Source organism: Megalops cyprinoides, chromosome 1 (genome assembly GCF_013368585.1).
Source record: "Megalops cyprinoides isolate fMegCyp1 chromosome 1, fMegCyp1.pri, whole genome shotgun sequence".
Lineage (NCBI taxonomy): Eukaryota > Metazoa > Chordata > Actinopteri > Elopiformes > Megalopidae > Megalops > Megalops cyprinoides.
In genome coordinates, this window is record NC_050583.1 from 36,140,568 (window position 1) to 36,152,943 (window position 12,376).

Genomic DNA, 12,376 nt, shown 5'->3' on the forward strand with positions numbered 1-12,376 from the left:
GAAACCTTTGTTATTGAACAAGCTCATTTTATCCCCTCTATCAAGTGTCAGGTGTACAGATAAACTTTTGAATGGAAAGTCTGTCTTGCCATTTCAGAATCTGCCATTCTGTCCATTGAGAAGGAAGTAGTCTGCAATTTAGATTACAATGATCTGGGGGTAGAGTGTGCTGTAAGCAAATCTAGGAAAGATCTATTTCAGCAGTGTGACAGTATTTTTAATTACATGGACTTCATTATAACCATACAACTGAAAGCTATCGACAGTGGAGGTTTCACTTACCAGGGGGCTAATGGTAGCCCATCAGCAAACTGTCAGCCCTGACAACACGTGTATAAACAGAAGAAAAGCTGGGGAAACCAGGAAGTCATACAGTTATTTTTTCATAGCCATAAAAACAAAACTTAAAGCCATTTTGTAGTTATTTTAGTGTTCATTAGTAAACAATGATTTTGCATTGTGACAGCCTGGTGCATTATGAAATGTTGTAATTGTGTAATTTTATTTGACCAGATTTACAGTTTATATCCCAACATGTCCTTCTTTAGTATGCTGTGTTTTTTTCTTATTTAGTAGACACTTCATGTTTTCATTGGCAAACATAGTAGATTGTCCTGGGGAAGTTTTGGAAAAAACGGGCAGAATTTCAGAAGGTTCTGGAGCAAGATAAAAGGCTGGGTTCCAGATGTCGACCCAAATACGTCAATGAAGTGGGAGATTTTTTTAGACTGTACATGATGTATCTGATGTCAATGGTTTGCTGGTTTAGTTTTTTCTTTCTTGGGTACATGTTTCTCTGTTACCATTTAATTTGCAATGCACATGCTTTATTCTCATTTCTTCCTAAAACAGGCAGCTTCCTGATAGTAACAGTACTGATTTTAGCTCTGCTCAGGATACAGACTCAGCCAAGCATCACTTACTTTTCTTCAGCCTTTCCCCAATCAGATTCAATCCTTTCAGTCTACTGTTGTCTGGCTGTTGTGATTTAAACATACAATTAAGGCAATTATGCTTGCTTTGTGGCCCTTGTAGTGCATTTTACTTGTAAGGTCAGACTTCATGGACTCCATAACTGGTCAAGCTATCATGTACTGTCAATTGCTAACTTGTATGGATCAATCAAAAGGCTGCTTTTCTTAGCAAAACACTGACTGGTTCAGGTCACTTAGTCACTGATATGCTACACGATATCCACATTTTGTGACTCATGGCTCACTTCTTCTGTACTGGCTAGTTTATGTTCTCAGCAATCTAATTAGTTAAAGCATCAAGTTGGACCTGTTGAATCAGAGAAATGCACTTAAGTGTCTTCCGTTGTAAACATAGCCATGTTTGAATCATGCACAGGGTTTTAAAATGAACAACTGACAGATGATTCTAAAGTGGAAGTCTGTGGGGTTTGATGCCAGTGCTACCCATTCAGTAGTACTTCCCTTACCACAGTCTTCTGACCATTAATTTCTCTCTAGTCATTTCACTCAGCCTTGCAGTACCAGTATTGATTGAGTCAAACACACCACACATCATCTCAGTAGAGATTTATTTACAGTTTTGGAGATCTCATTGAGATGTTAAAAATTGACAGATACATAAATTCCAGTTACAGTGTATATACAGTCAGAATAAAACATTGTTGTCCTTCAAATGAATTGCATATTTCATAAATACCCAAATTTCAGAGCTCTTTGTTCTAATAAAATTTCATGAGCTCATGGCTTGACAAAATAAAAAAGTACTTTCTCCAGTACTTTCCAGTAAAACGTAATGCATATAGTTATTTTCCAGTGACCCAAGGGTTTAATAGAGAAAGGAAGACATTTGTGCATAAAATGTACAATTTACATAATAAGCGTATAATGACATGGAAATGCTCTGACAGACTTGTATCCATCTATTCTCTCCAGAACAGGGGGAGCAGTGCAAAGCAGAGGAGGCCAAGTGTGTGTGAATTGTTTGAGCCAGCAGAAGTGGAGGCAGTTGCCTGAGTCTTCACCACTCTGCCGTTCAGAGGTTGGATGCTACGGTACACGTTGGTCATCAGAGGAGATTCAGAGGAGGTATTGAAGTAGACAGTCGTAGAGAAGAGATCAATCTATAAGGAGAAATGAGAGGGCTCCATGTCAGCCATTTTTTCCCAAACAGATTCTATATCTGATATTAAAAATAACTGAAATTGATAAAGATTCTGTTACTTTACTGAATTGAATTGTGGGTGATAATGGACCACTAATAACACACATTGGAACCGACAAATTTACTGTATCCAAGTTTGTACATCGTGCTTCAGCTTATGTTTGACTTCATGGGATGTAGATGTTACTACTATAGCTTTACATCTGTAGATTTTTAGCACCAGTTATTTATTGCAGAAGCAAAAGCAATAATGGAATCATTACCAAAGGGAAAACTTACCAGGTCTTTGCTGACTTTAATTGGATCCTTGAAAACAGTCCATACCACAGCCTCTTGACATAAAGGAGTGGTCAGGGAGCCCAGATAGCGATAGTATTTGGTACGGTCCACTCCAACCAGAAGATCATCAAGTGAGATATGGTGCTGGAGATATGCTTGGTCACCTGTAAGTGGGGAATTTTGATCAGTTCAGTACACGCAAGCAGGTCAGTGCTGTATATTAACAATGGCACACTACCAATTCACTCTTTTATAAGACCATTATTCTTAGCAGCTGCTGCAGTTTCTCATTTATTATGGAACACACACTATACTCCCCATTAGGAAGCATATTTTAGAAAATGATCTCATAGTATACAGAATGCATATTGATCACATGATTTTGCCATCAGTTGATCATTCATGAGTTACCATGATATGCTTAACCAACTTCAATTCACCACCTCACTAATCAAATACAGGACATAGTTGAGACAGTTTAGCCTGCAGAATATCAAGCCTGGTGAACATCGATAAAAACAGAAAGCAACCAATATGCTCTGCTTAATCAGAACACCATGTTGAAAGACCTATTCTTCTTTGTAAGGCATTACAGCCAAGCATAGTCAATCAACAATAGCCCGAAATGTACAGTACGAGATCACAACAAATTGAAAGACTGAGACATCATGTTTCAACTCTTATTTTGCACACAGCTAGTTTCACTGCATCAGAAGTGCCAACATATTTTGTTATATATTCCTAATCAAATGAATTTTAGATGACATGCAGTGGTATTAAATCTAAGATTAAAGATGAGTATGGGTCCAGCACACCTCCTCCCAAGGCTCTGTGAAACTCTGCTCACCTTTATTTGTGATGTTTTTCAGGTAGCTGGTCAGACTCTTCCAGCTTTCAGGCAGCCCAATGTCATTACTTGCCTGGAAGGGTCATTATTTTATAATGATTTATTGTTTTGCAGTTGGTTATTGCAAAATTACACATACAGTGCAATACAATACATGTATGAGGAGTAGACCTGCATGCAGATAGAAGGTATTCCCTCTGATACTAGTAGTGTCACAACAGGTTTTTCTTGAGGCTACAACCTATCTTACTATATTACATAGCAGATGCTCTTATGCAGGGCAACATAGGTAGATTAAAAAAAAAAACAACCATTTGGTCCATTTATACAGCTGGATATTTACTAAGGCAATTCTAGGTTGAGCACCTTACCCAGTGGGGAATCAAACCTGCAACTTTTCAGTTACAAGCTCTGCTACTTTCCACCCTGCCATACTGCTGGCCTACCTAATGAGAACTGGTAGATTACAACATGATTTATTTAAAAGCAAAAACCGGGGTTGGCCACAGGAATATTCTGTGAAATAAAGTGGAAATCACTAACTACTAAGCAAGAGCCCACACAGTAGCTATGCTAGACTTCCATTGTATGGAGAACAAGGCAAGTTGTGTAGCTGACCTCAATAAAGAAGCCAAGAGCTGCGAGTCCCTCGGGGTCTTTCACTGCAAGGGTTGTGTTGCCGTTGAATTCAGACTTGATGTTTACTATATGCAGCTGAAATGAGGGAGAATTTGCATTTTTTTACACTTCACCATTTTTACTTATAGCAGTATACAGAAAGGTTATTCACTCCTGCATCCCATTCAGCATTTTGGCCACTCTCCCAAACCTCGCCCCCAACCAAAATGGAGCTAAGCTACATGATCAAGGAAGCCTACAAAAGGAACTTTCCCTTGCCCTTTATTGCTCACTGCAATCAAGTATCCTTGAAACTACACTTCCTGTTGATCATATCCCAGGGCTCTGATATACCAAGGTGTGCATTTGCAATGGTTTGAAATTCTTCTGTATGACGGAACTTTTTTCACAAGCAATCACAAAACTGTAGTAACACTAAGGCAAGTGATTCCTGTTTGTTTTAATAAAAAAGTCAAAAGAACTTGTGACAAATATTTCTGTGGCTCAATTTCAAGGTTCCGTCTAATCTGATACACCATGATATTTATCATTACATCAATCATTAACCAATCTGTTGCAACAAAGTCCAACTGAACACCCTTCACTACAATATATAACTAGCCCACTGCCTTCCCTTAAAAACAATGTGATATTTAAAATATGACACTGCTAAAACTGGAATGGGAGCTACTGGGAGGAGGAGTATTATTATTTTGCTTGTTCATAAGTATTGAGCTTTTTTTACAGACACATTTTAAAATGTGTAGTTTTAAAACCCAGTTTCAAATATGTGTTAAGTGTTAAACAATACTTCTAGTATCATACTGAGGCAGTTGTGGGCTAAGTTACTTGCCCAAGGGTCCAGCAGCAGTGCCCCCATGGGGAATTGAACCGGCAACCTTTTAGTTACGAGTCCTGCTCCTTAACCATTAGCCTACACTGCTGCCCCACCATCACTGTGGGACTTGCCACAGCTTAGTTATTACTTTTCTACGCTTAATACAAAGGCACCATATCTTACCTCCATGGGGTAACCCTTTCCATCCACAGTATGCTCAGAACCATCAGTGCTGCTGGTGTTACCCCAATGCAGATGGAACTGCAGGCTATCATAGGAAGTGGGCAGTCCCCCACCAGCAACTGACACAAGCCCAGAGCTAATCTCCACCTTCACTGTGTGAGGGAATAACTCGAGTTAGCACAACCATACGACATTGAAACAGTTCCTCTTATGATGACATGCAATTGCACGGAAACTGCTTACCTGTATCCCCAGTGTTAGAAATTTTCTTCAGAGCTGTATTGTTGCTGAAGCCATTGAAGGTGAAGGCAGTTAAGCTGGCATCTCCCTGTACACTTGCTGTGATGATGTCTATGGGTGACTGCCGTGTCCCATTGCATACACCATATGGCACAGTGACCCAAACAGTATCATCTGGAGGGAAAGTACTGTCTCATTTCTGTACATTCACATAGGATTCAGCCATAAACACATAGTCAAAATTGTTTAAGGGGTAGCTGAAAGTCAGACTTCAGTTTGATTCCAGAGCACACATCATTTCTATGCACACATCATTTCTATGCAACAATAGAAAGCAGGCTGAAATGATTCCTTACTAAGTGGATCCACACACAAGCAGGGGGCAATGCAATGTTCAAACTTTTTCAAGTTTCAAGTGCTTCCTTTTTTAACTTGATCATCTCAAAATTCCTTAAAGTTCAAGTTAACAATTTAGGTAAAATGTTTGATTTAGGCAAATGTTCTGATTCAATCTGGTTTGTCAACATGTCAAAGTGCTTTAAAGCAAAGAATGAGAACAAAGCATAAAGGCTACTTACTGCATGAATGTTCATGATAACACCATGCTGAAAGAAAAGGCGTACCGTTAACCCACATTCTTTATACAACTGCGGATCGTATTGCAAAGATGAAGAATAAGAAAGGTGTTAATGGATCTTCAAAGAAATCACAGAACATCAAAATCTTGACTCTCAAAAAGAATACAATTTCTTTGTGTTTATCAGATGAAACCATTGAATTGCTACAAACGTATTCACTTTTAATATATTCAATACATGGCACATTTGGCAGACAGCACTGTCAGCAAAGAAATTACACAACTGTCAAAGGCAGCATGTAAGGCTTCTGGTGTGTCAAGTCATTGTCGTTTTTTATATTCAACCATACGGCAATCAAAACGGTTCCTTATTACTGCGTTGTACAATGTCAGCGCTATTCTATTGGCAAATCACTCACCAACAGCCTCACTCGCACTGTGTACAACAGGCATCAAGACGGAAGTAAAAATAGCCAAAGATGCAAGTACGGTCGTCATCTGAAAGAGATAAATAAACTTTAACGTTCAAATCACTCCTTCATTGTAGACAGAGATCTAAGTATTGATTGAAAAGAGAAACGTTAATTGATATTTTAGGAATACTATTTTTTTTTTCAGATTTCCGCAGTTCACACGGAGAATGTGGAATAAAAAGAAATCAGCGGACAGATACATTTTATCACATCATTTATCAAATACCGGCAACAGTATCAATATTCATTCATTTGCTGATTATTCGTAGTCTTCAAACAGTTATACTCACAAGTTTAGGTTCAATCAACGCGTTGCGAAAAGGGGACTAACTATAATTATTTAAATGATGAAAATAGTACTAACAATTATTACTAAGATACGACATCAAATTATCTTACCTTCTCTCTTACTGCATATAAAAGCTTCCCTATATGTCTCGAAGCCTCTTTAATTTGTAGGTTTGTGGGTCCCTCTACATTTTACTTTCAGTAAAATTCCAAGGAATATATTCCATGGTTCTGATGTAAATTGAGCGTTATATACGTATTTAAAGGGAATAAAGTGTAGTATAGCTACATACTGTACACATTAGGATTTTAAATACAGTCCGTGCTCATGCTCACCTGGGAGAAGAGGTTTCATTATCACTCCCTTAATTAGAAACGAGTTCATTGATGGCTATCACTTATCACTTGGATGGAGCGTACATCAGACTTAAAAAGCTCCCACTATAAAACTCCCCACTAAAAACTTTTATCAGGAGCGAATAAGCCTTATGCATCCAACGAGCACGTTAAGGAAATAAACGTGTATTCTTGTTGTACTATTTTGATTTTAACCAGTTGTTTTAACTGATGTGCACTGTATTTCATATTTCATTTTTAAAAGAAACTTACCCATTACAATTTTAACATGTAAGAAATGTCAAGTGAAAAGGGGGTCAAGGTGGAAAAAAAATAAAATTTAAGACAGAATTACCAGACAAGTAATAGTTCAAGACATCTTACCTTGGTTGCTCCTTCCATGTCTGAGCGGCTCCTTCTGTCTCCTCATCTCTGTCGCCACGCAGCCATATATACGCTGGGTAAGACATTATTTGGGTGTGTCTTCCTCCATCTCCTTTGCATCTCTATTACCTTCTACGGGAGTAACCGCCCTGAATTGCGTTTTCACTCATGATGTGAAACTCTATACAGGTTTCGGTGAACCTGAGCATTTGGAGATTCCACATTATCTACAAGTGATGTTTCGTTAGTTTGAGGACTTAGGTTTCCAGAGAAAGTAGATCAACCTCATCGACGCATCAAGGCAATTTCTTCGAAATCTGCGTTACGTCTTCAACAAAATGAATTTCTTACCAAGATATAATCATGTAAACTCAGTCTGCATTTGAACTTGCGTTAGCAACTTGTGTTATTGTTCAAATGTTATCTATCGCTTAAATTCCGAGGTCGACAGGATGAAACTTTGGGTTTGAATTAAGACGTGATAGCTGACAACCCTATTTCTGACATTTGAATTAATTTTAAACTGACCAGTTCCCACCATTTTAATCATCATTTACAAAGTTTTCCCCCAATAATACTTTTCTGTCATTATTGTGTATTTCCTATGTGTATGCAACTATGTACTGTTTGTGGAAGTACAATCATTCAGTGTCCTTTTGGCAACATATGTTCTGTTTATGCTTGTAAGATTCAAACCATCTTGTTTTCAAAACTCAAAAAATGTTGTACGTTTGTCATAATGTCAATATTAGGAAGAAGCTAACCAGAATCCTATGTGAAATACTCCAAAGCACAGGTGTTAACAAAATTTAAATGTCAGCAGTCTATAGATCTGAGCAAAGACTGTACATCTTACAGGCCATTAATGTTGCCATGTGATGTATGAATTCCACTGAAGTTTACGATGTGAAGATGTGATTGATTAGTGGTGAATAATAACATGTGCTTATAATCATCAAATGTCCTGCATGTACAGCTAGAGGAAACATTGTTCATGCATTCAAATCAAAACTATTTTACATTGTGATGCTGCTGGATAGGGAAGAAAGTCAACTTCGTACAGACAATGAAATAAAACGGAACTTCAGAATGGAGTTCTGACACATATGTCACACCTGTGCATTATCAAAACCTTTTTGGCAAAAACATCCCTTTATGTTGCTTCCTAGTTCATCTTTTCTTAAATTTACCCTGTGTTTCTCCACCCCCTTGAAAGCATAGAGAATGTAACATAACATCAATTGCTTTGTTTTCAGATCAATGGACTTCTTTACAAATTTGCTTAGTCATTGCAACCTCAATAGCCATTTTTACATGCATATGTATTAAAGGAAAAGAACATTATGAAACATATAATAATGATGCAGGACAACTCTTATGGCTACAGGTAGCTAATGTACCTGAATTAAAGTGGTAGATCAGGACAGGGAATGTACAGGACAGTTTGGCATGTTACTATGTGGTAAATGCCTCTGGCCTCTCCAGTCTTTAAATGAATTATCCATTATTCACATGTAAATGGGAGCATTTGGTAAATGTGTTGTTTTGCAGAAACATGTAAACACGATTGTCTCAATCACAATATTGATAATAATCACATTATTATGTGCATATAAGTTTAATTAGTCATTACTAGAATTGATCTGTTACACTTAGGAGCCCATTTATCCAGCTGGAAAAACCTGCTGAAGCATATGACTAGTGCTCCACCTGTGACGTGAGCCCACGGCCCTCTGGTCACGAGTCCACTGCAGTGATCACTGCACAGGAGTAGTCCTGTAGCTCTTATCAACCAGTTATGCAATGGAATGCTCGTGCGTTAGTTGTCATGAGGTGCTGATTTTCACTGATAGTGTGAGATGAGGCATGAAGGCTGAAGATGATAGATGAAGATGAGAGAGAGAGAGAGAGAGAGAGAGAGAGAGAGAGAGAGAGATGGAGATGAGAAATCAATATGAGGGTCACATGGCAGGTGAACTTCTGCCTTTTCCTTAGGCCTATTAACCGCCATTGTCTGCCACTATGACAGACACAATCAGATTTCTGCAGGCTGAGCCACTCATTCAAATGCCAATACACTGTCATTCTGGTTCATCCACATTTCCCTACTGGCTGTGTCACTTCATGGGGGATGCACTCAGATTCACAGCACTATTGTATTTGAGTATACTGTGCTTTGGTACTGTGTAAATATTTACACTACTGCAAAACTGTACTGCAACTGTACTGTGTGTCTTGATATATCATGTCTTTATACTGACAGCATACACATATTGTGGGTATGTTCGCTGTTCACAGTGTAAATACCTTACAGTATGTATATTGTGCCTTGCCCTCACATTTTGCGTCTGTGTCGTCATGACCGTGTTCCCAGTCTTATGCTCTGAGTTCATACTGTAGTTATTTTAAGAAAATCCTCTTTGAACAGCAGTAATTGTTGCCTATGTGAGTGGCTGACAGACAAATTTTGTAAGGACAAATGTTTCCGTCCAGAACAACATAGTTCTAAAATCACACACTAGACAGGTATAGAAAGCAATGTTTATCTACATTGTTTCCTCTTCTCTGGATATTTATTGTGTATCTCTCCAACTTGTTAATTGCCCCTGCTCCTCCCACCCCACACTGGTAAAATTGCTATGCTCCGGTGAATGCAATAACTTTTACCCCTGGGATGTATTCCCACATAATACGCTGATCATCAGGGACGTGCACACCTTTGTGCTACTGTTGCCTGGGCAACAGCCCATTTGCCCTCTTTTGGCCAAGCTGCCCCTCTGAAGGATTTTGATAGCTGGGATTAGCCATTAGTAGCATTCGCCACTAGTTGCCATTAGTATATTAGCCACTAGTACATCATTGCTGAAGTTAGACCAAATTAAATCGGCATATTATTTTAGTTAAAGCTATTATGCACACACAAGACCAGAGGTACATACGCGTGAGTTTCATCATAGTTGTTGTCCACAAGAGTGACATATTAGTAAGATAGCTCCTGATTGGTTGGAAGGGAGTCTGTGGCTTACGTGCATTACGTAGTTGTGTGCTGTGTTTCCTTTTTTCCCCCTTTGTTCATTGTGATTATATATTTGCACTTTTCTTAAGGTTTTCATTGTTTCCTTTCTGTGCAGTGTTAAGCCAATCGTGTAGTAATGGATACGGAATTGTTTCAGGTGCCACACCCCCTCCGTTGATAGTAAACGCATTGTTTAATGTACCAGCGGTTCCTGTGAACAGGTGTGGCGATTTGGCCCATTAGGCTATCGCCTTTTTGCCCCATTAGGCTATGCCCCCCCCCCCCTCTTTGCTTAACCGGAGAAGCTGCATGACCGCTCCAACCGCTAGAGATTTTCTACAGATTTAACCATGTGTGGTATATTGTAAATACTGTAGTTTAATTTCTGCAATTATGTGTTAACTAAATAACAGCATGGATTTTTGTTTAGATTTGCTGCTTTAAGTATGTGTGGTTTCTTGAAAATTGTATAATATTTGCAATAAAATGTTAAGTAAATATGATGAGTGTTCAGTTTTTCTTTTGTTTTTTTGTAGAATATTTGATTTGTGTATAGGTCAGCACTGTATACTGGCTATACATCAGAGGCTCTTTTTTCTGGACAAGGAACCTTCATTGTAGTGCAGATCTGCAAGTTAATGCAACACTCCCTCCTTCAAATGTTTTTTTTTCTTTTGTGTAATTTTATGTAACTTGCTCATAATGCTGGAATAAGGTCAGTTATTCCGAATTGTTTTTGTGTGTGTGTGTGTTGGGGGTGCGTGCCCCCCTTTTTGGTAGAGCCACTGCCCCTCTGAATGTCTGTGCACATCACTGCTGATCATTTTGAACATGAACATGAACTGCATCATCACATGAGAAACTGTATTGTACAGCATATGCCAGCCATACTCATGTCCATACCTTGGCAAAATGTTTGTTTTTGGTAAGGGTTAAAGCCTTTAGCTTTAGGAAATACCTCAGTTTCTCAACAGATAACCCTGGCCTTTGACTGAAATGTACTGAATTTTGTGGTATACATGTTACATTTGTGCTAAGGTTTGGATTTCTTTGTGGACTTGTTTTATGCTGGGCCATGAACTGTGGAAAAGAAATACCTCATGTGAGAGCAATTTGTGAACAATTTGAATTTGCATTTGAAAAATTGAACTACAGAAAAGCAAAAAATGGCTCTTGTTTTACTTTTCAGTTTTGTCTTGCTGATTTGAAGTTCCTCTGTAACTTAGCCAGCTCTCTAACTGATAACCAGGTGTTTGGAGGCTGGGCTAAGTCATCACACTGTTAGTCGCCTTCTGGGGCCAGTAACATCTAGCATGGCAACACGTTACAGCCAGACTTTGTGCAGGGTACAACTTTGGGTATTACATGTCAAAATGCTTGTCAACATTGAGACATCATTATGCTTCACATTTATGATTTATTTGGTTTGCCAGTTCTGCAGCATCAAAATATCAGATCAGCATCCAACTGTGAGGAGGTGGCTCTACAAACATGGTTTGTAGGCCAGACGAGCACACAAAAGTGCACAGTTCTCACGCAACATGTGAGAATGTTTATTCATGTTTATTCACACAACAGCGTCGGCAATACCTCAGGAGTGGATTCAAGTCCTCTTCAATGATGACTCAGAATTTTGAGAATGTCCCTTTCAACCTGATTTTAACCCCACTGAGCATTTGTGGCATGGATAACTACTATTATAAGGTACTGAATATACTTCCCAAATTATTTGCATAACTCACAATGAATATTTGCATAAGTCACAATAAATCATCTCATTTTTGTGGTATTGTTGATTGGTTCTTAAAATAAATAAGCAACTCTTTAATTAAGAACACATTTTATGCTCTCTGAATGAAATCCAAATCTATAAATATATATATCGGTGTACATAAAATGAATCATTTAAATGTTTGCCTGCCGTTTTCTCTTTCTCCCCTTTACTCATTTCTACCTTTCCCCTTCTCCTGCTCTCCCACGCAAGCCCTTTTTACCCTGCTCAGAGTCCTTCTGTTGGCTGTGTGTTTACTCCCTATTTCTCCTACTGCTCACCAGCAGTTGACATCATTAGTTACCAAGCCTTCAGGTCTCTCCTCTAACTCTCCCCAATCCTTTTCTTCAGTCTCTTATGCTTCATATTTTCTACTTGTCACAACCCTCC

General features: G+C 38.6%; 1 protein-coding gene across 1 annotated transcript; it reads right to left on the reverse strand.

The window, feature by feature from the left end:
* Positions 1-1,643: 1,643 nt before the first annotated feature.
* ca15b (carbonic anhydrase XVb) lies at positions 1,644-7,232 on the reverse strand. The gene is made up of 9 exons (XM_036546391.1): positions 7,200-7,232; positions 6,138-6,216; positions 5,720-5,746; positions 5,145-5,315; positions 4,902-5,053; positions 3,881-3,976; positions 3,263-3,335; positions 2,416-2,579; positions 1,644-2,095 (listed from the first exon to the last, which is right to left on the reverse strand). Exons 1-9 carry the CDS (start codon positions 7,215-7,217, stop codon positions 1,895-1,897), a joined length of 981 nt encoding a protein of 326 aa, XP_036402284.1. The 5' UTR covers positions 7,218-7,232; the 3' UTR covers positions 1,644-1,894.
* Between the last annotated feature and the right edge of the window lie 5,144 nt (positions 7,233-12,376).

Coding starts and splice junctions, on each gene's coding strand:
- ca15b (XM_036546391.1), bottom strand. Junction 3,977..4,901: donor GAAAGGGTTACCCCATGGAG/GTAAGATATGGT, acceptor CCCTCATTTCAG/CTGCATATAGTAAACATCAA. Junction 3,336..3,880: donor CTCTTGGCTTCTTTATTGAG/GTCAGCTACACA, acceptor TGACCCTTCCAG/GCAAGTAATGACATTGGGCT.